Source organism: Barbatula barbatula (assembly GCF_947034865.1).
Source record: "Barbatula barbatula genome assembly, chromosome: 22".
NCBI lineage: Eukaryota > Metazoa > Chordata > Actinopteri > Cypriniformes > Nemacheilidae > Barbatula > Barbatula barbatula.
The window spans coordinates 15,159,032-15,185,787 of NC_136785.1; the positions used below are offsets into that span (position 1 = coordinate 15,159,032).

At 38.4% G+C, this 26,756-nt stretch overlaps 1 protein-coding gene across 2 annotated transcripts in view; it reads left to right on the top strand.

The window, feature by feature from the left end:
* Window positions 1-26,555, top strand: part of ebf1b (EBF transcription factor 1b) — a 97,845-nt gene extending 71,290 nt beyond the window's left edge. Inside the window, exons 9-17 of one of the 2 annotated variants that reach the window (XM_079486275.1) lie at window positions 649-779; window positions 2,756-2,882; window positions 10,988-11,076; window positions 19,309-19,374; window positions 19,520-19,697; window positions 19,970-20,149; window positions 21,763-21,957; window positions 22,381-22,449; window positions 24,520-26,555. In XM_079486275.1, coding sequence (XP_079342401.1) covers window positions 649-779; window positions 2,756-2,882; window positions 10,988-11,076; window positions 19,309-19,374; window positions 19,520-19,697; window positions 19,970-20,149; window positions 21,763-21,957; window positions 22,381-22,448 — 1,034 coding nt within the window. In that variant the 3' untranslated portion in view covers window position 22,449; window positions 24,520-26,555. The remainder of the gene's footprint in view (window positions 1-648; window positions 780-2,755; window positions 2,883-10,987; window positions 11,077-19,308; window positions 19,375-19,519; window positions 19,698-19,969; window positions 20,150-21,762; window positions 21,958-22,380; window positions 22,450-24,519) is intronic. The other variant, XM_079486276.1, reaches the window with a different exon arrangement.
* The last annotated feature ends 201 nt before the right edge of the window (window positions 26,556-26,756 follow it).

Genomic DNA, 26,756 nt, shown 5'->3' on the forward strand with positions numbered 1-26,756 from the left:
CGCGCTAAGCGAGACGGTGTACCTCGGCGCCCGGTGACAAAAACACGTGTTTCCTACAGCGGGAGGCCTAAGGTCACTGTACTGTATTTGTACACTGAACGAACGATACAGGACAATGTTAATTTTGTTTGTGTAGTGAGACTTTGGTCTTTATATTGACCAAATCATAATTTTCAGAAAATCCGCAGTACTGATTTGTGCGTCAGCTCAGGCAAGGTTTTAAATAGGAATTCTTGGTAAAGGCACAATAATCTTTGTTTTTACGCCTAATATGTGCTACAAGAGCTGTGAAAACCACCAACACTTTTCCAGGGCGTCTGTTATGGGACCCTTAGTTGGATCCAGCTGTGTGAGTTTCCCTGGTGACATTTGTGTGTTTTTGGTTTCCTGTTCTGGCCTTGAAATGCGAGACTGAGAGGTGTCAAGACTTTCCTCAGACCCTAGGAAATAAACCGCGTTAGAATCCCACCTTTAACCCTTAGCTAAGAGACTGCATGGAATGTTGGGTGAAATCTTCCTGGTCTTGAACATTAGGAAATCCACAACAACTTACTGATCAATCATTGATTTGTTGAGATCCTGTGTGAAGTGCAAATATTAAATTCTTCTCATTTTCTTTCTTTGGTCCCGTCTTGTTGCTGGGAGCAGCCGCACCTTGTGTCAAAGCCATCAGTCCCAGTGAAGGTTGGACAACAGGGGGCGCTACTGTCATCATCATCGGAGACAACTTCTTTGACGGTCTGCAGGTCATCTTCGGCACCATGTTGGTCTGGAGCGAGGTGAGATGTGAACGTTTTGTACCGTACATCTCTACCTGTTGCCTAGTTTTCTCTGAATATAAGATCACCAAAGTTGAGGAGTTTGCTGGATGAGTTAAAGTTCAGCCCTACAAAATATCTGTACTAAATGTTAAAAAAGTGATGCTGCCATATTGAACGTTTTGTCCACCCCTTGTTGAAGTACTCTGATTGGTTGACAGGTGTTCCATAGGGTTCAATTTATAATAATGTAACTGTATAGATAAGAATGTTTTAAATATTAGGGCGAAATAAAGCTACAGAATAATTACAAATAAACAAATTCCAGTGTAAATGTAGTAATGGTGGTAAAACAGAAAACATTGCCTCCAGGGCCTCAGGTGTGCTTGAATTTTCTCTAAATATATCTAAATCATCTCTAGTGTACTGTGCATATATATACATATATATATATATACATACACACACATGTATATAATTTTATTTATAAACACGTAAACATACATGCATACATTATAAGAAAAATAAAAAAATGAATAAACATTAATATATCATTTAATTTATTGATACATGTAATACATGTAAATATTTCCCAAATATGTTTACATGTATGTGTATGTGTTATTTTGAATGCAATTGATCGCAATTAATCGCCCCAAAAGAAATGCTTAAATATTTCATGAATATTTTGTGGTCTGATATTTCTTGCACACATCTCTTGTTATATTAATATTAGTTCAGATGAAATAAATGGCGTCTAGCTTTGTACATCTTGAATTTGTACAAAACGCTTTGAGCAAATCATTTCACTTACAAATGTTCTGCTAAATAGAAGTCATTCTGTGTTGTTACTTAAACAGATTACCTTAAATGGTTATATCCATCACATTTGCCGAGGCTGTCGAAGACACGCTTTCTCATTTCAGAATACATTACCGACACGTTAGGCCGACATTAAGCAGATGATTAACTTACTGTGCTTAAGTGCTTCCAAAATGTAATACTTTCAAAAGCTACTCAATTGTTTTGACATGTCTTTGTACAAGAAATCGAGTAGCTTATGCAACGCTGGCTAACGGGCGGTTTAAAGTCGCTGAAAGACACAAACACAATCATTTCTTGAGATCTCAAAGGTCCTTCTACTGTAGATACTTAACAAGCGCCTTTAATCTTCCTATATGCTGTTAGCAACCCAAGAAACAAACTAATGACTGTGTGTGTGTTTTATGATGAACTCCATCTGGTACCGATTAAATACACTGTGCTGAAATCTCCCTATAGCCGTTCCTGTTGACCTTGTAACCTTATGACCTTTACCTTCTGACCCCGTGACACTATACGGGGGCCTCGTAGCGAACCATGCGGTTCCCCTAAGCTGCAATGCCAGTGGGGATCTGATTACCACAGATAACATCTAACAAGGGAGGAAGAGAACGAGAGAATAGGAAGGACCAAGGCGGATCTTTTTCTATCATTTCTTTCCCTCCCACCCGTTCACCGTCCACCAAACACAGCGATAGTTGTCTTCCGCTCCTAAGAAGCACCATTCAGTAACATAGCGTTTTGTCGAATCATGGTCTTTTTGTGGACTCATGTCAACCCCGTCTGTGCATGTGAAGTGTACAAATGGGCAGTTAGAGACAAACAGGCACTTAAGGAGGGTCGGAAATAGCCTTGATTATTCCTGTGAGAGTACATATGAACTGCTATGCGACTCGATGTTAGCTGGCTTTGCACATTCTAAAGGTCACGTACGCATAGTTTTCTTTTTAAGACCACTTTCGCTCGCGGGCTTGGAGACGGCAGGGCTGAAGGTTGCTTGTTAGGGTTAATCTGTAGAGTCAGTTGTGTGCGTGCGGATGGCCCAAAACATATGCTGCACAATTCTGTGAACGCAAAATCTGATATGCTTGTAGTGTTGTTGTTTTTTTAATGTACATTGTGTAATAGAGGTCCGAGATTCTAACCCCCCACATCTCTCTTCCTCTCCTCCACAGCTCATCACACCTCATGCCATCAGAGTTCAGACCCCTCCACGTCACATCCCCGGGGTGGTCGAGGTCACGCTCTCCTACAAGTCCAAACAGTTTTGCAAAGGCACACCCGGCAGATTCATCTACACAGGTAAGATTTCAATGTATGAACCTGCAGTACAGTAGTAAAATGTATATTAATATAGTCGGCACTTTGCACTAGTGTGGAAACAATCTGTGTTTCTAAAGGTTGAGGATTCTTTTTTGTTATTGGAGAGTGGCAAATGGGTGGGGTGTTGTATGTAGGATTGCTTTAGATTTTTCTAGCAGACACACGCACACCCACACGCTCAGTCGAAAAACACAGCTTGTTAGCTTAATTTCTGTTGATAGAGAGGATATCACAACTCATGCTCATAAAACCTGTTACTATTAAAGACGAAAACAAGCTGCGCTTTATAGACCTCCATATTGAAGCCATTTAAACATGGGATAAAAAACTTGTAGCCGTGCAGCTTACACACAACTGTTTAGACATTAATATGCAAACAAACATGTCAATACCTCAGTTATTTTTACATGCTTTAATAAGCACAACATACAAACACATGTGCACACATGCAATGTAATTGTGTATCAATCAGCTATTTGTGTCTTTCTCTAATACATGTTGCTTTTCTTCATTTGCCTATTATATTATATTATATTATATTATATTATATTATATTATATTATATTATATCATATCATTCTACAACAGTGGTGGAAATAAATATTAAGTTGTTTTTAAACAGGCTCACTAGTTTATCTTGCTTTTTTAATATCTATCTTTGTTTAATAGGAAAATGACTAAATTACAGACTGGTTGAAAATAACTTAATTTTCTGAAATCTGCTTTTGCGAAAAATACACTTTTGGAGAAAAAAGGTCATTTCTAATCATTAATATGACACTAAAACTGCAGGACACTCATGACTACATGTGAAAATATATACAAAAATAGTGTCTATAGAACAAATATCGGAAAGCTTTCTTTAATTTACTCTCTGCTCATTTTAAAAATTAAAATCATTCAAATCTACTTTAAAAATGCATTATACAAATACAAATGATTAAACTAAACAATATTATTACTACATAACTTGTGTTTAAAACAATCTAATTATGCATGTAAAAAGTTATTATTATTAAAGTTATTATCTTTAAATAAGAGAGGTAACATTTAGTTTTAAGCAAAATACAACCTCCTTCAATCAATGCCCACTTCTTCAAAGAGGTCAAAGGTCATCTCCCTGACAGCTCATTGACAAATTTCACAGTTATTTTTTCAGCATCATTTTGTTTGTGCTTGTGGGTGTTAAATCATCACGCACACCCACACAAACAAGAGGACGGACTTGAAAGTGATTGGAAATCAAAGGCGAATTTAAAGAGAAAAATAGCTGTGATCTGGTGCACAGATGGATCTTACGCGAGGGTGACGGACTCATTCCACTGACAAACACACACACACACACAGAGAGAGAGAGAGAGAGAGAGAGAGAGAGAGAGAGAGAGAGAGAGAGAGAGAGAGAGAGAGAGAGAGAGAGAGAGAGCAGAAAACAGCATGTGTGTCCACAGAACTTAAGTGCCATAATAAACATGGTATAAGAGTTGTAGGTGGCAACCAGTGACATTCGCAGGAAGGCACAGATGGTAAATTTCTTTTTTTAAATCTTTCACCCACTAATATGAATATATCAGTCGATTGGAATGCTGGGTGGGCAATGAAGAATCTTGAGATGTTTTTTATAAATCTAACAAACTGTATAGCCATGCTACAGGTAAAATTCGGTCCTATTAAAAATGCCAAATTCAAACATAGAAAATTCAACAAAAGCCCAAATTCTCACTATTTACCTTATTCTTGACAATGGATCACAGTTGGCAACTTTCTGGGCATCACCAGCGCTACGCAACTGGCAGGAGGAGATGGCAGCTGGCAGGGGTATTAGAAGCACCCAGTAGACAGCTGGCCATGTTAATAAGACTCTTTTAGCCCGGGCCGCTAGCAACGGTTATTTGCATAGAACACTAGCAAACCCTCGGAACTAATTGAATCAATACAGGCAATGCCACGGACGCCTCCCGCTAGGTCCTGGCCAGGCATTAATCAATGGCTACCTGGAAACCACGATTGCAACATCAGAATCTATAGATGGCTAAATCAGTCAACCGCGACAGGAATGTAACAGAGGTCAGAGGTCTTGCAGACAGTGACTTGAGGAAGTCAACAATTTTGGTGCTTTTAAGTCCTCATAAAATCAAATGAAATCAAAAGTGAAGTTTTACTATGAGTGTGTTAGCTTTAAGGATATGTATAAGTAGCATGCTCCAAAACATTGACAAAATTCCAGTTTAGATGATGTAAGCATTCCAAACGTATAATCTTCAACGTCCACCAATACCGATAAGTGTTTTTGTGACATCATTCTGCACTGCAGCTTCTCATCTGGTTGCAGGCTGTAAGGTGCTGGCTGTATAAAAGGGGGAGGAGCCTGTTTCTGTGACCTGTTTCAGTGGAAATTATGTGAATGCATTGATCAAAACGCGTTAATAAAATCCGCACCATAAGTCGCTTTAAATTAAAGCATCTGCCAAATGCGTAGATGTAAACAGAAATCCAGTCCATGCTTTGTGGGTTTCTCTGTTATAAAATCCAAAGATAGCTTGCTGGTCTTAGTGGGTTTACGGTGGTCTGTCTGGTTACCAAAGTGCGCAAACCCCTCTTCAGACCAGACCATTCTATCCAATGGAAATAGCACTGTGACCATTAAGACTTTGGGCTGCTTTTATCTGTGTTGTATGTATTTTTTCGGTGCTGTGTCGTCGTGGTGTTTCAGTTGCACCGGGCACCATGGACAGATCCCTGGGGACAAACTAATACATCTCATATAATTGACAGTGTAGGTTCCGTGTCACTTCCAAAGCTGAATGTCAGCGCCGTGTGTTTGTTAGGAAGTGCAAAGTACCAATCGATAAACCATTGGAGCAACAGAGACAAATCCTGCCTACGGAACTGCCATAACATCATAAGGAACCAGATATGGAAAAGGATATATGTATAATAGCTTTTTTTGTATCCACCTACTTTGGATATAAAAGATTTTGCATGTTTCTACGTCTGCTTTATTTCATATCGGTTATGGATCGCATTTCTGTACAGTGATGTGGTTGAAGAGATGCAGTGTAGATAAATAAATGTAAATCATTGATTTGATTACGGCAAAGGACCTCGATATGACAGTGTTAGTTGAAGGGGAGGAGTTAAATAAGAGGGACTGATGATGTCAGCTAAAAAGGAAGCCGTTTTAGAGGCGGAGCTTGTTTTTTATAGAATCGTCAACAGGAAATTGTCTTGAGAAAGAAAGTAGGGTCAGTTGATTTAACATTAACGTTGTAGACTTGATTCCAGACAGTAAAAAAGTACATATTTATTGTAAAACATTGTACATTTTGTTTGCACATTTTGAACAAATTTCTAAATAAATCGTTTTTTGTGCTAAAAGCGCTGTCAGCTAGGCAAACAAAGTGAAAAATGTGAAATCTTTTTTTATACCTGTTCCCAACTACAAGCTTTATTGTCGAAAGAAACTAGCACCTCCAATTAGATTACAGGCAAGTCGAGGTCACAGCGATTCAGTCCTTCGAGCACACATCTCTGCAGCGGTCACGATGGATCAAATTGAGTCAAGTAACACTGCAGATGATGGTAGACTTGCACACACGCTGCTAACAAGCCCCCAAAGGACTAGTTTTTAAGGCTGAAAAACAAGAACACAATGGAAATGTGTTATACGTCAGCACACCAAACAGAAAAAGCCCAAGAATGCCCAAGAAACTTCACATATTACATTTTATTTACTGTAGTTCAGATTCCTTCATTTGGTAAAGAACACAAATTTAGCAGCACCTCTTCTACACCCGCCTACATCTCTTCTAGTATATCTGTTGTTTTGTATCATAAAGATGCAACGTTACAAAGAAACGAGCGGTTGAGAAACACACACAGAAAGAGAGACGGAAAGACACAGGGATAAAATTGTTCTTTATTGATCTTAAAGTGGTGTGGCTTGGAAAAAATAACTCATCTATAATAAGGGGGAAAGAATGAAGCAATAATTCAGAGATATCGAGCGCTCCACTGCCGCGGGTATTGATCCCCCTGAGCTCTTGCCTTGAGCTCGTACCTGAAGGAGAAAAAAAATCCCTGCGTGCCCTTTGGGAAGACGGAGGGAAGGAGATGAGGAGGGGGAGGAAAATAGTGACATTCCCTTGCTCATTACTGCAACACCGTGGCAGGGAGAGAATGGGAAAAAATTATGTTTTGGTTAAAGGCGATCCGTTGTGAACTTCGATTCAGTTTGATATTTCTGATTTGATTTCATTTTAAACCTGTGTGATTTTCTTCTGCAAAACACAAAACAAGATATAAAAACCAAGTTTCTGTTACCAACATTCTTCAAAATATCTTCTTTTGTGTTCTGCGGAAGAAAGAAAGACATACGGGGTGAGTAAATGAAGGTGAACTATTACTTTAATCTAATAACATATACTTTCTCACTTATTCCTTATCAATGATATTCTATTCATATCAATATGACAGTGTCCATGATATAAGAAAGTCATTTTGGCTCGAAAACCAGCTGGCTGACCACCACATGGCTGGGAGACCAGAAGAAACCAATGAGCACTGGCAAGGCTCTGGATAAAGAGGGTACAAAGTGAAGAGATATCAATTTGTCACGTTGATGCATTCGGTTCCTTTCTGTTACCCAGCACATCCCCCCCTTACTCAAACCAATATTCTTTTAACAACTCCCTTTTGAAACATATGAAGTTGCTAAATAAACTTGTAGCACAGTTGAGTTGGATACCTTTCTCACTTAGGCCGGTGTGATATTTTGGGCTCTTTAACCGCTGAAGCTACCCAGGGAAAACTGTAAACCAACATCCCTGTGCAAATTGATGCCATGTGGTATTAATATGAGAAAAACAATAAAACAGTTTGAAGAAGTGGAGTTAAGCCAAGCTATAAATACTTATCGTGTGGTTAGCGCTTGTTTCACATGTAGTGAATACTGAGCTCGTCTACAGTGAAAAGTAAGGCCAAAAGCAATCCCACTTCCCCATTTTGGGAGAAGTTCTCTCACTGTGGAGATTTTAGAATAGTTGATGGGGTTCCTCTGCTTGTCGAGACCTTTATTGTCCCGAGTTTGTTTTAATTGACACCTTAAAATAACTTGATGGTTCCAGTATTCATAGAAACAGCAGTTCTATATATCTCTTGTCATTTTAAACCTGTATGACTTTCTTTCTTCTGCAGAACACAAAATCAGATATTTTGAAGAATGTTGGTAACCGAACAATGGCGGTACCCATTCATTTCCACTATATGGACACAAAATCTAATCTAATGGGTGCCGCCATTGTTTGGTTACAAACATTCTTCAAAATATCGTTTTTAGTGTTCTGCGGAAGGAGAAAATCAGAATTTTCATTTTTGGGTGAACTATCCCTTTGTACCCTCTTGAGGAACACCTTGACTTATGATCCAATAACCCAAAGATAACTGAAGTATCCGCCTGTGTTGAAAGTGGAGAAGAGTTGAATTCTTTCATAAGATTCTTTGAATTTTGTAAACCGCTGTTTGGTCTAGCTGTGTTATTTTTATAAAGCCGTTCTGTTGAACAAGAAGGAAGCATTGCTGTCTATGCAAATCGTATTTGGAAATTGTTGAAAGTAGCATTATATTATTTGATCTAATATGCATTAGATAAAAAATGTCAAATGAAGTTGTGTCTACACACAAGTAATAGCAGAACTTTATTTCACTCGATAACATTTTAACCAGCTGTCCCCTTGGTGAAGTTTAGTGGATGTGCAATATAAAGTGAGTTCTCCTCAAGTTCACACAGATGTCATGTATAACCACAGATGCATTTCATCAAATGAACCACTTCATGATTACTATCAGGATTGAAATAGACTTTCAAAATGTATAACAATAATGAATCTAAATCGCATGTAACTTTATGTGTCCAAATTACATATAGCTGATGTCTTGATGTCTGTTAAGACCAATGCATCAATTATTGTCGATTCCTTAAAGCAATTGCTTGTCAGAATGAAAATCCATCCTTAAATCTTTCCCCACGTGTCTTCAGAATCTCTCTGCTCTCATTTTATTTATTATCTTTACACTCCTCCGCTTCATCTCCGTGCCTCTATCTCTCTCGTGTCTCCCTCTAACTCTCTCGACCTCTGTGTAAGTGAATGTTTTCCCCAGGCTGAATGAGAGGATTGGATACAATGTAGAAATCAATGGCAATAAGGGTGGAATGAAGTACTCCTGACACCTACAAGCACATAAACGTGTTTCTTAGGGCACTGCCACATCCATCTCCATATCATTTTATTAACCGATGCGCCCTGCACGCACACACGTGCCGACTCCTGATCTTTCTCCGTCATCCAGACTGATGGTCTACCAACAGATCTAACGAAACGTATAGTGTAAGGTACTTTTTTTCACATTACAAACTGTAAACACCACCGCTTCGGTCATTCTCCCGTATCTTCTCAATGTTCACACACTAACTTCGATAAAACTCCAACAGAAGGTACTGTTTCTTCACCATCTGCTTCAACCGACAGGAAAGCACCTACATTTCATGCCCCAGCAGCCCCTAACACTCGCTCACTCTCAAACGGTCCAAACCACTCTGTCTTTCTCTCTTCCTCTTTTCTTTCTTTCTTCTCATAACTCCATCATTCACAAGCTTTGGATCAGACACTATTTACTGTCTTACGATACGTTGTCATATGTTGGACCTAATGAGATGCCGTATTTGGATCTGATTAAGTTTTGAACCTCAAACAAAGCAAACGACAGAGGATGGTTATGAACACATGATCAAGGGATCTATAACAGGTTTCATTAAATGTTTCCATATTGCAGATTATTGGCTTATTTTATGTGTCATATGTAATTATACAAGCTCTATATAAAATGCATTTTTATGATTATGTATATATATATGTATACTGTATATATGTGACCCTGGACAACAAAAGGGTCAATTTTTCTAACTTGAGATTTATACATCGTCTGAAAGCTGAATAAATAAGCTTTCCATTGATGTTTGGTAGGATAGTACAACATTTGGCAGAGATCCAACTATTTGAAACCCTGGAATCTGAGGGTGTAAAAAATCTAAATAGCGAGAAAGTCGCATATTACAAACATAAACATTTAATATGTTATCCTTATGTTTCCTAATAAACATTAGGAAATTTACACGCTATCTTCATGGAACATGATCTTTACTTAATATCCTAATTATTTTTGGCATAAAATAAAAATCGATAATTTTGACCCATACAATATTTATTTTGTCTTTTGGCCAAAAAATCCTGTTGTACTTATGACTGTTTTTTTTAAGCAGGGTCACAAATATATATGTAATATACTATATGTGTGTGTATAAATCAACCTTTGAAAAAAGTTGTGACTACATTATATACATTAACTACTTAAGTATTAAAGAGTAAATATTTAGTGATTTTTAAGGTCCTACTTTGGTTTGTGGAGTGTCCAACAACAAGTCTATTTTCAGGACATTGTAATGGTTACTCTTTAAGCATTAGATAATAATGTTTTTAGAGTCATTAATAAAAAACGTATAAAAAATGTTACTGAATATGGTAGCCTATAAATAGATTTTTCTCTCTCTAATGTTTGTCTGTGATGGCTAGAATAACGTGTCTTCAATAGTATTCTGTTCTTAAAGAACCTCTTTAAACTGTGGCACTTTACTAACAAAACACCTTCACAAGCAGGTCCTCCGCTCCTTCCATTTTCTCTCCATTACAAATCAAATGAAGTCAGATAGTATGTTAAAATCTCCCCCGTCCTCCATCTCTTCCCTCGCTCAGACTGAGTGACAGGCTTTCGTGTTTGTGACAGCATAAAGACTTTATGCAAAGTAATTGCTGGGCTAAATGTAAACGTCTTTCTTTTAATGCTATACGCTGCACTTGACGTGGCTGTTGTCAGAGACATTTTTAGAGATTCTGGTGTATTTAAAGATGCTCAATTTGATCTGCTCATGAGCTTTTCTTCTTTTTGCAGGACATGGAAAAAATATTCACACCGGTCTTTAATAAAGTTCCATCAGACAAATGAATTGTCTCTGCTTGTCTCTCTTTCCGTAGCCCTGAACGAACCCACCATAGACTACGGTTTTCAGCGGTTACAGAAGGTGATACCCCGGCACCCTGGAGACCCTGAGCGTTTGCCAAAGGTACGCAACGCATTATGAATGTCGTGTTCACCACACCAGCTAATACAGAGGTAACAGCTTCATGAATGATTGAAGAAGACAGGAGAAATGTCAAGATTCTACCACTGAATCTTTATCGTGAGGGGCAACCGAGGCAGCTCCTCCAAAAATAATTTCACAACACGCATTAAACAAAACAAAAATAGCAAAAAATGTAAATGAAAAAAAAGGTTTATCAAGCTGAATGTTTGGGTTGGAGTCACTCAAGTTGTATACACAAGTTTGCATTTCATCGTTCCTAAGTGACTCCAGATTCTCTTGCCCTGACTTTGAATGCGAGCTACGGCATTAGCTGTAACATCAAAGTATCAATTCTCACTTCTGAAGGACTGAGATGGCTCTCTGGCCTGTTATGTCATCATTGTCATGGTGACGAAACTCATATGGTAATCATTCCACTTGGATGAACATTCGAGTCTGTTGCAAAAGGGCCGTGTGACTTGCATCATGCAAAAAGCCTCCTGACTATTGCTGTTGTTGTTCTTAGATAGACAAAGGCACGTTTTGCATGTGTTGTGTTGTAAATGTTTCCTTGGGGATTCAGGTTGTACTGTAGTGCTTTGTTTGTTTTTGCGGGTCTAGATGAAACAGAGAATTAATGTGAGCTTTAATGTGTCTAAACTCACACTCACAGCTTTCACAGTACAGTATAGTCATCCATTGATGAGGGTTTATGGATTATAACGTTTTTTTCATTGTTGTGCGTTTAGGGGCCAATGTGTTAGTACAGTGTTGTCGTTGAACTACATGTTTATAAATGCTTCTTTTCCAAGTGGTTTTATGTTTTGGTTAGGGACAAATACGTATATTTGGGTTAGTGATAGAATTTGGGATCAATACATCAGATCATGCAAAATGGGAATATTGTGGATGGGAACATACAGTATTTGATAAACCATAGAGGCGCACGGGTACACGGGTAAACTTATTTTCTCACCGCCTGAGTCTGGCGTTTTGGAAACCCCCATTGGGCGGGTTTTACCTTTAGTTAGTTTCATTTGTTCCGGACCAATGTCAAAAAATTATACATGCATTTTTAGGTGGTGTTGCTTCCTTTTCACACCACACTGATTGGTTTGGTCCGAACCAGTGGACAACATCCACACCACTCTTTGGCTATAGAACGTATTTCCTAAACTGTTTTTCAAACAAAAATAACTCTCCGTAAACATTGCATGTCAGATGTGGTAACGTTAGCCTGGTCAGCTGCGCTGGCATCACGTCGCATCATTGTTAGCGGCGATGGTCATCTCAACAACATCAACTGGGTCGACGTCCGTTAGTGATGCGCGGATTGCGGAAAATCCGCAGGTCGGGCGAGGTCGCAAGGATGGTATTGGGGTCCGTTTTTAAAGCAGAAATTGAGGCGAAGAAATTGGAGAATTAAATCAAATCACCTTCAACTGCACTGTACTTGGCTCCGAAGTCCTTTTAGTTTATCCAGTCATTGCTTGGGCTGAACATTATAGATTTTGTGTTTGAGAAACAGCGATTTTCCTAATAAAGTCTGAAGGGAGTAATAAAGACTGTGTTTATATTATAAAATAAATGTAGGCAAATCTGGGCGAAGCCAAACTTTTGATTTGTAAATAAAAGTGTTTATTTAAAAGCAGCCTAAGATCGCATAGTATTTATATCGCTTATTGCTCCCCGAACTCTTTGTAAGTCGCTTTGGATAAAAGTGTCTGCTAAATGACTAAATGTAAATTAGCGATCCACTGACATCACACTTAAATCAAAAAATTAGAATTGAATGAATAATGCGAGGATCGGGTTCGAATATCTAGATCAGAGAAAATTATAGGTGCGGGTGGATGAATTTGTTTGAAGCAGCGGATTCGGGGGACATACGAGCTGATCCGCCGTCCGGTTTTGTCTCAAGTATAGTACCGAGATCATCGTACCACGGGAACTTGTACATCCCGCACTTGGATGTACTGCTGGCAGAGTTTCTTTACCTTGACCTGGCTTTGTTCCACAGATCTATTTACCCCCCCCCCGATTCAACCGTTCTAAATGAGTCAGGTGTGAAAGCACTCTAACCGTACTTTTCCAGGAAAGGAAAGTACACAAAATTTCCCCACTTTGCATAAATTCATCCAGGGTCAAAATTAGCTGCTTTTCAGGAAATGGAAAAATGATTAAATAGTTATCAAAGTTGACAAGCACTTGTTTGTACTTTTTCTTGGTTCACTTTCTCTTTGCAAAACCCAGTGACAAACATAAATGATGATTAGTTATAATGATTTAAATACAAAAAAATTAAACCATGAAATATAAAGATATAGTATGTTGTACATGCAGCGATATGTTGAAGATGTTTTTTTGAGAAGAGCTTTACACTAAAAATTTTTACTGTGATTTTACGTGAAACAATTGAGAATTTTTCATTAAATAAACTAAAAATATATATATAAATCATTTTGAGAAATTAACTGTTTCATATAAATTCATATAATTGTAGTCCACAGAAGTGTAATGGCAGTTTTTCACATAATATTGTTTTAAAAAATTCTTAACCTGTTGGCAAATGGTGACTATAAATTCTCCTGGTGATCTTTATGCTGTTGATGTTGGAACGAAATGCTTCTCAGACATGGTTTTAGCATTATCATCATATCAGCATATGAGCTTGTTTAACTTACCAAAATCTCACTCATACTCTTTTGCTTGTTCAGTATATCCTCAGACTTTGCTTTTCTATGAGGAAGCGAAGTATGTGTTTGTATGCAAGTGTGGCCGTTTGTTATGCGTGTCTAGCATATGCGTGTGTGTGTGTATGTTTAAGAGGTGTGTGTGTGTGCGGTTTTAAGAGCACGGCACCCAGAGGTGATCCATCATGGTAAAGTCAGCTGTCCAGTGTTGCCCCCTGGCAGGTCAGCGATCGAAGTCTCCGCCGGCCGGACTTTATTATTGCTCCAGCACCAGTAATTGAGTCACGGCGGAGGGTGTGTGTGTGTTTGAGACGACTACAAAAAAATTATTCCAGCACACTGGCACCTCTGACATTCAGAACAGTGTTGAGCTCGATGAAGAGGTCGGACATATGGAGGAAGAGCGAATCATACATAATCTCTCGCTCTCTCTCTCTCTCAGCTTGGCCGATGTCCCATTGGCAGCGGTGGCGTCTCTCTCACACACACACACACACACACACACACGTTACGTTCCTCTCTGCCCCATCGATTTTCTCGTCCTTATTGAGGTAATAACTGTTTGTTGACAGGCTCTCTTTTCAACTGCTCACCTCAATCATAGCAGCCAAACAGAGCGACGACAGGGAGAGCGCCTGCCGCACACACTCACTCGTTCACTTAGAGATGTAGGCTGTGAATGCTTTTGGTTGCATGTTTGTTGTTGTTGGTTCCTGAGACAAAATGATTAATGTTCTCTCGTTTGTAAGCTGCTTTATGAATAAATGTAACTATTAGTGAGGACATTATGAAGTTCTATTGCTTTATTTTGAAGCTTATTATTAGTACATTAGATTAGACGCAATCTTTTACTAATTTTCGACTACCTTTACCCTTTTTTAATGTTTTTATATTTTTTTTCTTTGGTATTAATAATTGTTATCATTTTAAATGATAATGCCCCAAGGCTAGGTTAAATCATATTTAACATTTGTTCCTGAAATACATATACTGTATAGAAATACCTTTGGAAGTGTTATCATTTTTATATTTATAGATTTCTTTGAATGTCTCTAAATGCCCCAAAGAATGGTTAAATCATATCACCCTTAAAAAAAGTGCTTCTTGGCTCGTAATCATAGAGGAACCAGTTCTTTAGAGGTTAGAGGAACCGATGAAGAACCATGCAGCACAGCTTCTGTGTAAAGAACCTGTAGGGGAACCACTTTAAGTACTATATAGAATCATATCTTGGTTCTTCAGCGGTTCTATATAGCACCTCAGTCATCCCAGACAACCAAGATATGGTTCTATATAGCACGTAAAGTGGTTCCCCTATGATTACGAGCCAAGAATCACTTTAAGTGCTATCTGGCACAAATGTTTTGAGTGTATTTGTGGATTTATTTTAATATATTTTGATATATTTTCAATTGTTGAACTAAAAATGTATTTGTGGATGCCCAAAGTTGACGTTTCATCACATTTAGCTAGCTTCTTAATTATCTTTATAAACCCCAGCACACGCACGCACACGCACACGCACACGCACACACACACGCACGCACGCGCGCGCACACACACACACACACACACAGACACATAAGTGTATAATATATATAAATATTACAAAGCTATGCATTCACGTTCACAAAACTATGGAGCTATTGTAAGTATTTTTAGTCTTAATATGAATGCATTAGCCTATATTTGTTCTTTATGAGATTTTAAGTATAAGAGAAATGTTAAAATTCCCACAGTGGTGCGAAATTGCCTCCTCTTTTCGTGTTTTCAAATATAAAGCACCTTTGTTCTCCAAAAACTGCTTTATTTGTAAAACGAGGCATGCGATATATTTATTTCCCCACGTTTTGACACTTACATAAGTCACTTGTCGTAAGCAAAGCCTGACAGTCTTGACATTCGCCATAAGCTTTGAAAAGTTTCTGGTATATTTTTCAGTCCAAAGTGATATTTGACTTTGTAATCTCATGTACAATACAATCAGATGCGATTCATAGAGCAGCTGTATTATTCTGAGTTCAAACCCAGACACAGACAGAAAAGCAGTACTGAAGGACAGACGGTGTAGTAGCCCGTATGAAAGGATTAGAGAGGATGACAGAAGTTTGAATGCTTTGCTGGACATCACCACTGACAATGAGTCCTGCTTCTGTTATGATGGCATCTACAGTACCAACACAAACTGACCATTTTAAAGCTTTTTTTTATTGATCAGCTGTTTATCTGCATTTATTTGTATTCATTGTTGATGAATTTGTGGATTTACATCAGAGATCTTCAACCTTTGTCAGGGAACCACAGAATCTTAAACCTGACTGTTAATCGGTTACTTTGTTACGATGCTTATACATATTAAACTTATTAAAACAATTACAGTATTCAAAGTCACATGATAATGATAATATAATACAGTAAATAATGTTTTGATTTGACTTATTATGTACTATGTAATGTGCTAATTTTATGCTTCTTATTTGAAATACATTTTTATTAGAGATGCACCGATAGCCGGTTATTCAGAGTGATATCTGCCGATACGGATTCTGAAGATTAAAAGAATATTGAAACTTTCTAAATGTTATTAATTCATATAATTAATATTAAACATCAAACTGGTGATGTTTTGTGACATTTTCTATGGACAGAGCACAAATGTATTGCATGTACCTGTTCTCTTTTGATGAACAGGGTATATATCGGCACAGATCATCCCGATATATCGGTTCATCTCTAGTTTTAATGTTTATTATTAACTTATCAACAAATTACAGTTTAGTTCATGTCAACTAATTTCAAACTATTTTGATATTAAACAATATGTCATTGGAGGACACATTACCACGGGGGTAACACACCCCCTTTTCAAGACCCTTGGTATATTTCTGTATTCTGAATATATGTAATGAATGTATACAGTGACCACCAGCTGGCACTATGATGAAGCACTATGAACTTGTGCTTGCAACTTATGCACTATATTCAAAGTGTTGCAAAGTTATTTGAAAGCTTGATGTGATAAACAGGCTAAAATTTAGCCATTGAGAACCAAGACTTGACGATTGCGAAATCGTCCAAAAGAAATGCAGGGCAAAGTTGGGATGTGCTTTTTCCTCAAAAGCAACTCAGATTTTCTGAAAACTTGTTGTGACCAAACTATGTTGTCATATTGTTACTGTAAAAGTGCCGTCCACGATGATGTCATGCTGCATCAGAGCTGATCTAATCATGCGGACAGCGTACATTAGTAAAACGTGTATCAGTTATATCCCTTTCAAAATCCGGATCAATACATGCTGTCACTTCCTGTGATGGGTTTAGAGCAAGCCAATGTCAGGAGATGTGGAGTGACTTTACACTATTATTAAACGTTTACATGGCCATTATGGATTGTTAAAGGTGTTTGATATGAGTTGACTATTCAACCCTATTGTACAGCCCACTCAAGAACAATACACTGTACAAAAAGACCCTAAAACCCATTGAAGAATCGCTATCTTAGGAGTGTGAGTGATTGTTTGTAATGATGACGGTATCTGTGTTGTAAAAGTTGCCAAGTTATGATTTCCCCACCGACTTTTACGAATGAGTTTCAGCACCTGGTCCAGAGACATGAAAAACTTTCTTATTATATTTGAACCAGCCTGATATATAGAGTTCAGTGTTTTTGCACCGCAATATTCATCATCCACCTCTGTTCCTCATCTTTTCCTCCGCGCCTGATTGATGTTTTGGCTGTATACACACGTTTAGGGAATTCGCCGCCTCCAGGCCTCCCCTCGTTCATTCAAGGGCCTTTCGCTCGACCGTATCCCTTTCACACCCACCGCCGCTGGGCTGCAGAGGGTCCCTACTCCGCCTCCTCGCTCTCTCGCCGCAGGATCTATCGCTCGAGCGGCTCCCCGTGATGATAATGAGAGGTTAACACAGTGCCAGCACGGCCGTAATTGAGTGAATTTAGCACCTTGGACAGCGCACTAAACTCCCCATGGCTCGCCTGACCCCCCGTCATGTTTTGTTTGTGTGCGACACACCCCACGGCTGATTGAGAGGCAATATGTTCCAACAGAGCGCTCACACACATGCTAAAGGGTTAGATCCTGGTGAAGGTTGCATGTGGGGGGGGGGGCAATTTTCTGCCTGTCACTCTGTTAGCTGGAACAGTGCCCTTCTGCATTAACTTCTCCTTAAAACCTCCCACGTGCACACGTACGTGACAGAGATATGTGAAAACGATACATGCCCGAGAACCGCGAGAACAGTTTGTGTCAGACGATAAAATCGCTAATCGCATGTTAAACGAATGGGTCTTTCAAGTGAAACATGAGTTGTATTGATGTATACTTTATTTTGCTAATAATTAAATTTTTATTGCAAAATTTAGCTGTGATTTATAAAATGTATGTGAATGTGACTGTTTGTACAGTAACAGTTTAAAAATCTGAGAATATTCTAGTATTGTTTTATTTAAATATATCTATATATACTGTATTAGCTCTGCTTGTGTTTCATGAATTACACCAAACATGTTTTTTATTTATCATGTGTCTTATACATGCTTCTTATAAAAGGAAAAACATGTGAAATCTGACTCAAACATGACTTTTGCAGCACTCTTCAGTAAGGTAGAGTTTAACGATGACATAACGTTGAAATAACGTTCCCGCAAATAATTAAAGGGCTAGTTCACCCCAAAATTACAATTTCTGTTATCATTTCTGCACTCACCCTCATGTCTATTAAAACTTGTACTGTATTACTTTCTATCTTGTGCAGAACAGAAAGGAAGATATTTTGAAGAACGTTGGTAACCAAACAACATTGGACCCCTTTGATTTTCACTGAAGTCATTTCACAAAATATCTTCTCTAATGTTTCACAGAAGAAAGTCATACAGGTTTTGAGGCGGAATAAATATAAAACACAGAAAGAATAACATGATATAAGAAGCATTCTGGTTAAGAGGGCGATTTAATGCATTTCTTCTATGCTAATACACCACATGCTAGCTTGATAATGTGGAGATTGCACGAATCACATCATCACATAATAAAAAAGCTAATGTTTTTCAGCCGTAGCACTTAAACAATCATGATACCCGTCGCCCTTCTCCCCGTCATGTGACTGCACAGAAAAGCTTATGTTAAAGTAATTACTTCTCATTAGCGGGAACACATCGATTCCATCTCTGATGTACCGTCATCACAAGAGCTCTTATGAGCGCTGGCTTTCAGATGAGTTATTGCCCAGCGCTATGAAACCGAGTGACCTCCGCTGCAAACATAGATCGCATTGTCCTTCCCCAACGCAAAGCAGATGTTTGCAGAAATACTGCACTTTTTCATCCTGACAGACACTGAACAATTGAGCAAACATCATCTCCATGTGTTCCACTTGGCTGCGATGTTATTCGATGCAGCGTTTTTTCATCTTCGACAAAGAACATCACATTGTTAAGTCACAAGTATAATGAACTGTAAAATGGGAAAGAATGAACTTAGGATGGAACTGTGAATGTGTGTCTTTTTTCTCAATGCAGGAAGTGATTTTGAAGAGAGCCGCAGATTTGGTGGAAGCACTTTATGGGATGCCACATAACAACCAGGTGAAGACAAATTACACATTATTGTTGATACTTGATGCATATATCAACCTCAATCTCTGGGACATTCGAGTGACTGTAGTTCAGGACCCTCTCATGTTTCTAATAAAAGTGTAAATTTGGGAGATGATGGATCATTTTTCTTTAGGAAATCATTCTAAAGAGAGCAGCGGACATTGCTGAGGCCCTGTACAATGTGCCACGAAACCACAACCAGCTGACCGGCCTGACCAACAACTCCGTCCACGCGAGCATGATGGGAGTAAACTCCTTCACTGGACAGCTCGCTGTTAACGTCTCGGAGTCGTCTCAGGGCGGGAACCAGGGTGAGATATTCTCTCTCGTGCTCTTTCGTACAAACACATACTGTACAATCTTAAACAAATACTATATAAAGTGTCATTTTTGGTTTAAATTATTATCATCATTATTATTATTAATAAGAGATTCTCTGAATCCATTCTTCGTCAACCGTTTGATTTCATATGGGATTTGATATTCTTTGAAATACAGCTGAATATCATTATGTACAGTATGTTTCAAGTTTATTGTACTGTAAGACCACTTTTCTCATTGTTTTATTGACGTCTGCCTGCAGGTTTCTCTCGTAACACAAGTAGTGTATCTCCACACGGTTATGTGCCAAGCTCCACCCCTCAACAGAGCACTTACAGTACGGTCTCCACCAGCATGAATGGCTACGGCAACAGTGCCATGACCAACCTGACCGGCTCGCCGAGCTTCCTGAACGGCTCCGCCGCCAATTCACCATATGCCAGTGAGTATCAAGCTATGTTAGTAGACAACAACAACTGCTGGATAACAATTGTAGGGCCCTATGGAATCATTTTATCACCTAATTCCATTGCATTTTGTTCCAAATTCAGCTTTTCACGTTTGAATTTTTCTGGGTTCTGTGATTTTCAAATAAATTCAACATTATTTATAATGCGCTTTACACGATGTGTATTTTTCAAAGCAGCTTTACAGGAGCAAAGAAAAACACAGAAAGAGTTAGAATACAGTACAGTACAGGTATTGTAGAACCATCTATTTCGGTTTTTACGAGAATAGTAATGTATTTGCCCACATGAAAAAAGCATAGAGCGTAATAATTAATAAGGAATAATAATAATGTATGTAAACACCCGTTGTAGTGAATATCAGCACAAGATATTAGCGGTATTGTTCAGTACAGTAAAATAGCATGATGATATCGCATTTATACGGTGAGCAAAAAAGCCTTGTTTATTTGTGCTCTGTCAACAAAAAGTTTGAAAGATAATACAGACATTGCAAACATAGACAACCCAGTGACACAAACAGCGAAATGTTCCAGTAGTCCAACAAAATATCAGCGTTCTGGAAACGTCATCCGTCTCTCAGATTAGAGGAGCAAAACTAATCATGAAATCGTTGAGTTTTTGTCTAATTGTTCAAAAAGAGAGAGAGAAGTTTGACAGAAGGACAGTTTCATTTATAGTTCACGTATCTGTGTTTGGTGCACGATGTTGCCGGATGTCTGACAGTATGGGCCTGGTGGTCTGATGGAATTCCCAAATGAGAATTTCCACCATGCCCCGGCTCTGCCTTTTCTTTCTCCCGTCCACTCGTCTGACAGCGCCACCTCCCTCCAGCTGTTATTTATCCCGCTCGTTCTTAATTGCTACATTTTTCCAATTAACCAGACGGGGTGAGAGACAATAGAATTGGGAATGTTCAGAGACTTGTGTGTTTGTTGGGCGGATTATTACTTGAGAAGTGAGGACTGTGTGTCTGAGGAGAAATGAGACAACGAATCTTCAAAAAGACACAAACATGTGTCTGCCCACTTTATCCTAAGATGGCTTTCTCCAGAAGAGTGCTCTTATTCACGGATCAAAACGTTATTTCAGTGTTTCACTGGAAAGACGCGTTTCGTTTTGTCTTCTGAATGAAAGACTCAAGTCATTAAATCAATAAAGTAATTAAAGGAGTAACAATTCAATTGCACTACTAACATCCTGCAATGTTAACAAGTGTTTGAAAAGGTTTGCTGACTCTTCTCAGACACTTCTGATCAATGCAAGAGACCCTTGTTATAGGATTTCGAGTGATTTGCTAAACCTATTTAATGTGGCAACATTAAATTCATCTACTGTAAAAAACAAACAGATTTTTTTATTTGCGTGTGTGATATCAGTTTTGCACCCAGTTTTGTATAAATTAAAGTTTGCAAAAAATACAAAACACTAAAAAAGAAGTATATCCTGGTAGTTGTTTTCTTACAATGTACCTGAATGCATAAATTATTTAAAAGTAACAAATTTCTCGAAGGCAGAACAGGAAAGTTCCCCAATCTGTGAGAACCCGTGCATCTCTTTCTCAAGCTCACTTTGTGTATTTCTGCAGTTGTCCCGTCCAGTCCCACCATGGCCTCGTCCACCAGCCTGCCATCAAACTGCAGCAGCTCCTCTGGCATCTTCTCCTTCTCTCCAGCAAACATGGTTTCAGCTGTCAAGCAGAAGAGCGCCTTCGCTCCTGTCGTCCGGCCTCAGTCATCGCCTCCGCTCACATGCACCGGCACCAATGGAAACGGTCTCCAAGGTAACTTATTTTGATGATGTCACTAATATTAAAAATGGATGGTGGCCAAAAACATTACTTCAATACCACTTTTTGTGGTTGTAGCTATTTCTTTCTTTATGGTTGCACTTTATTTTACAGTACGTGTACCTATGGTGTGCTTACCTAAGGTGATTTAAAGTAACTACATGGGATATGGTTAGGTTTAGGGGTAGGTTCAGGTTTAGTACCTAGTTATTACCCAGTTATAATATTTACTATAAAAAGTACACAGTGTGTACATGGGAAGCAGGACTGTAAAAAAAAGTGCTACCGACTTTATGATAGTAAACTAGTAGGAAGCGTGAATGTCTAACCTTCCTTTGACCACACACTCACCCATCAGATATTAACCGCCCTCTCTTTCTTTCTGTCCTCTTTTCTTTTCTCCACTCCTGTTCTCAGATCAGTCTTTTGTCGACTCTAACAAGTACAACACAGCCAGCGCACTCCAGGGCCTGGCCTTCTCCTGAAGTATGTTACACCTCCATACTGCTTCCATATTAATGCCATCTCATGCATCCATGTTTTTTTTCTTGAAGCCGGAATTAAGTTAAAATACAGAAACAATTTTGACGAGATGGTGAAATCATATGAATTTGAACAATGTGAATCATACAAAAGAAATGATTGTTGGCAAAAACGACATGCAATGGAGCCCCAACACTAAACCCGCAGACTCTACAAAAGGGTGTGTATGGCTGCGTCCGAAATCGTATAATGTGGCAGTACGTAAGTACCTACCTATCGGCCTTTAAAACAGTACGTTCTATATAGTATGAGTGTCTGCCATGTTTTATGGTCATGTGACCCGTATGCTCTTTGACCTATGACGTATTAATAACAACCTACCTACGAGCGTTGATAAAAAACATAATTTAGTCACGAGAAATTCATTTATTGGGACTAACATTAAAAACGGACGTCCGCCTTAAAGTTTTCCGCAATATTTGTTTGATTTAATTTTGAAATTTGACCGTTGCTCAGCTCCCGTGGCATCATGGGATAGAAAATTATCAATCCAATCCACACCCACGGATCTCGGCGGAAATAGTAGACCAGCCGGGTAATTCTCGCCCACTGTTTTTTGCACACTAAGGTTTCGGACACACTATTCATGACTCGTACTCACTTTCGCCTACTATATAGTATGGAAGAAGGCGATTTCGGATGCAGCCAATGAGATGAGAAACTCATGCAAATGATCCACTGTCATATAGTTATGATAATTCAATCAATTCTTTTGGAAAGTGCTTCAAAAACACTTACAATCCCAGTCAGCCCAGCACAACAACATTATTTGAACCAATCGTGTGAGTTTGGAGTGGGAATTGTGATCTTATATCGTATTCTACATACATTCATTTTGTCATTATTTGCATGTTAGAAAGCAAAATTGTATTTTTGAAGATTTGTGGACCTGATTAATATCTGTGCGTATATCATTTTTGAGTGTCAATGTTTGTGTGTGTTTGCATGCACCTCTGTCACCTCCAGCTGTTTTTGTTTGCCTGCTTTTGCTAACTCACTTTGAGTCGGATCTGCAGCAATAAGCAGTTTCTTTAGATTTTATAAAATCTGTTGTCCAAACTCCATGTTGGCCTAACTTAAAATAAAATAACAATAAAAAAATACAAAATAAAATAAGAAAGCTAAGTAAACAAAACAATATAAACCAAAAATGTCAACAAAATATAAACAATGAAACCATACAAAATAAACCAAAAGTTTATAACATACAAAAATAATGCAACAGTAAAATAAAAACATGAGATAAATAGAGATAATGTTTTATTTTTCATGCATTTATTATTATAAGTGGTGCTAGCTAAAGAAAATATATAACCTAAATAAGAATTGATTTATCCCACACGTACCTTGAATTGTGTTGTAAATCAGTATTATAGGATGTTGTCGGCTTTTTGAAAGGCATGAGAAAGCTTTCTGTTTTTCACATGTTGACAGGCATCCCGCCCTTTTGAAACCGGAATGATCCATAGCCTTACAAACCCAGAACAACGTTTCTGCGGACCATAAGGAGTCGGTTCAGACACTTTTAATCAAACGCTTCAAGTGTCTCATTTCTGCCAATTCTGCACTGATGCTGAAAAGACATTGTATTTATCCCTCATCTGAAAGGCCAACGGTTTGTTATGCAGATGTGGAAACAGATTGCCGTGTTTAAAGAGTTATTATATGTGGAAAGTATTAAACAACTCAGAGGAAAGAAATCTCACAAATGAGATCTCTTGAATATCTCTGTTTTTATTGTCTCCAAGACATAGTTATGATATTATAAGAGAGAGAGAGAGAGAGAGAGAGAGAGAGAGATGGAGAGCTCAAGTCTTCTATAACAGAGTATTTTTCTCTGTAACTGTGTCCGCATCATCTTTACAACTCTGCTTCACCTTCACATAGTTGTCATCTTTCAATCGCTCATACTTTATTTTATTGGCAGATCTATTTGAATGATGGAATGATTAATTTGAGTGAATTAACACGTTCTCTCTCTCTCTCTCTCTCTCTGTTTCTCTCTCTCCACAGTGATCCCTGGGATGATTGTTCCTCCCATGTAGGGTGTGTTTGTGTGTGCGTGCATGTGTGTGTGTGTTTGTGTGTAGACAGACAGAAAGATGAAACGCTCTGCCGTGCCACTGGTCTAACCGAGCGTGTGCAGAAGACTCCGGCACGGGACTGACCCTGCAGTCCTGCTCTGAAGGATGAAAACCGACAAACTCAGGCCCTTTTTAAACACAATCTGCTTTGAACTAGAGGAAGAACAATACGAGAGAGAAAAAAAACATTGAACTGAACTATTGTACCTCCCTGTTTTACCGTGTGTACTCACCTTGTAGACACTTTTTAAGATAAGAGGCACAGCACAGGCAAAGCTTACCCCAAGCTATCTGAACTATTACATGAGAGGTCTATTTATTTAAGAAAAAACCTTATCAGTTATTGATTTGCCATCGGAGTTGTGTGTATTGTGTGTGCGCCGCCATTTTTATGAGATGGAGCGACATTGCAGTGGTTTCTATTTATGATTTTATATGCTGAATGAAGGATTACCAGTGATGTTCGCGGAGGTTAATGTCCCACTGAATTTCAATGCTTGCTTTTGGTTTTGAGGACACTCCAGTGTCCCTAATGTCAATTAGCCAGTCTACAAAATGTGCCAGCAATGTGAATTTAATACCCTCAAACTACGTCCCAAAACTGATAAACGGACAAAAACCGGCGTTTGCTCATTGACATTGGGTTTAAACCACATAATATTTGCGTTTGCCAAATGGAGCCTTGTTGCTGTCATGCCATGACCTTTACACTCATGTTCCATTAGTTAACATAATGCTGCCTTTCAGTTCAGCTTCATGCTTTAGAAATAAATGGCCTGTTTAAAAAAGCAGTTCTTGAACACTATTCATTAGAGATGCACCGATATATATCGGCCAATAATCGGTATCGTCAATAAAAGCTATTTTTCACGGCGTCGGCAGATATCACCCTGAATAATCGACATGGGTGGAGAAATGTATTAGTGCATCTGTATTCGTCATGTTACAGAAAACAAAACGTGTACATTCATTTTGAATCTACAGGTTTTCAACAGGCACAGTTATTATGAGTGTTGTTGGCATAGACATATAGTACATAGATGCCTCACTAGGAACCGTTTCTTTGGGCCACACTGAACAAAAAAATCCCATCACATGACATTTTCGGCCATCTGGGGCACCAGAAATATGCAGTAAAATTCAACGTTTCTCTTGTTTTCTTGTAAATTTTTAGTCTTTTCCTGTAATTTAATGGTGTTGATTGTGTCAAATCTGTGAAAAAAGAAGATTCCATAAAATTACAGTTTTCGCAATCTTCTTAAATTTAAATCTTTGCACTTTGTACAACCAGAAGCTACACAATGTTGCGGTGTTATGGAAAACCCATTGGTCTTTAACAGTGAGGGACCCCAGAAACGTAAACGTTAACTCTTCCAATGTGGCATCTATGAATACAGATCTATGGTTCTTGGGTTTATCGTCTCCTAAAACCGTTCTGATGTGACTTGAAGGCAGCATTAGACATTTCATTCTCATCTCTACCCAGTCTTATCTCATTTTAAAGTGTATAGACCAAACACTTACTCATATAGTCACTCAAAATAGACTCTGCACAAATAGCCCCAAGCTTTTTAAAGCTCTTGCTATCTACTTTATTCAAAGAACTATGAAGGATTTTCTGTTTTTTATGTGTCCAAATATGCCGAAAGAGAGAAATGATGTGTTGTATGTCTTCTTGAGTAATTTTGTTTCTTTTATAGACAAACTGTGATAATCATTTAGTTTGCAATGTGCTTCCTCCCACAAACAGATCATGACCGATTCAAGGATAGTGGAAGGAGATTATGAAAGTATTTCAAGTTCATTCGAGCTGATACAAGAATCATTCTAGCACTGTGAAATCTCTTCACTCCTTCGATGAATAATTGACCATCTATAGGTGAAGCCATTACTTCTGTGTGTTTTTGTACAGAATGATAAACATGTTTGATTTTTTAATTTTCTCCTTTTTTAGCCAAAGTCCTTGATAAAATATATTTATGCATCAGAACGGAGTCAAAAGGCAGCTTTGAACAACCTAGTGTCACTGATCTAATGTTTACGGCACGCAGATCTCATAGAGTTTAGCTCGGAGGTTTTATATTATCGTGAAGAGATATGTGTAGGATATCCATATGAATCATGCATGTATGTATCGCTTGAATCTGCTTCAGTTGTCCTTTCTGC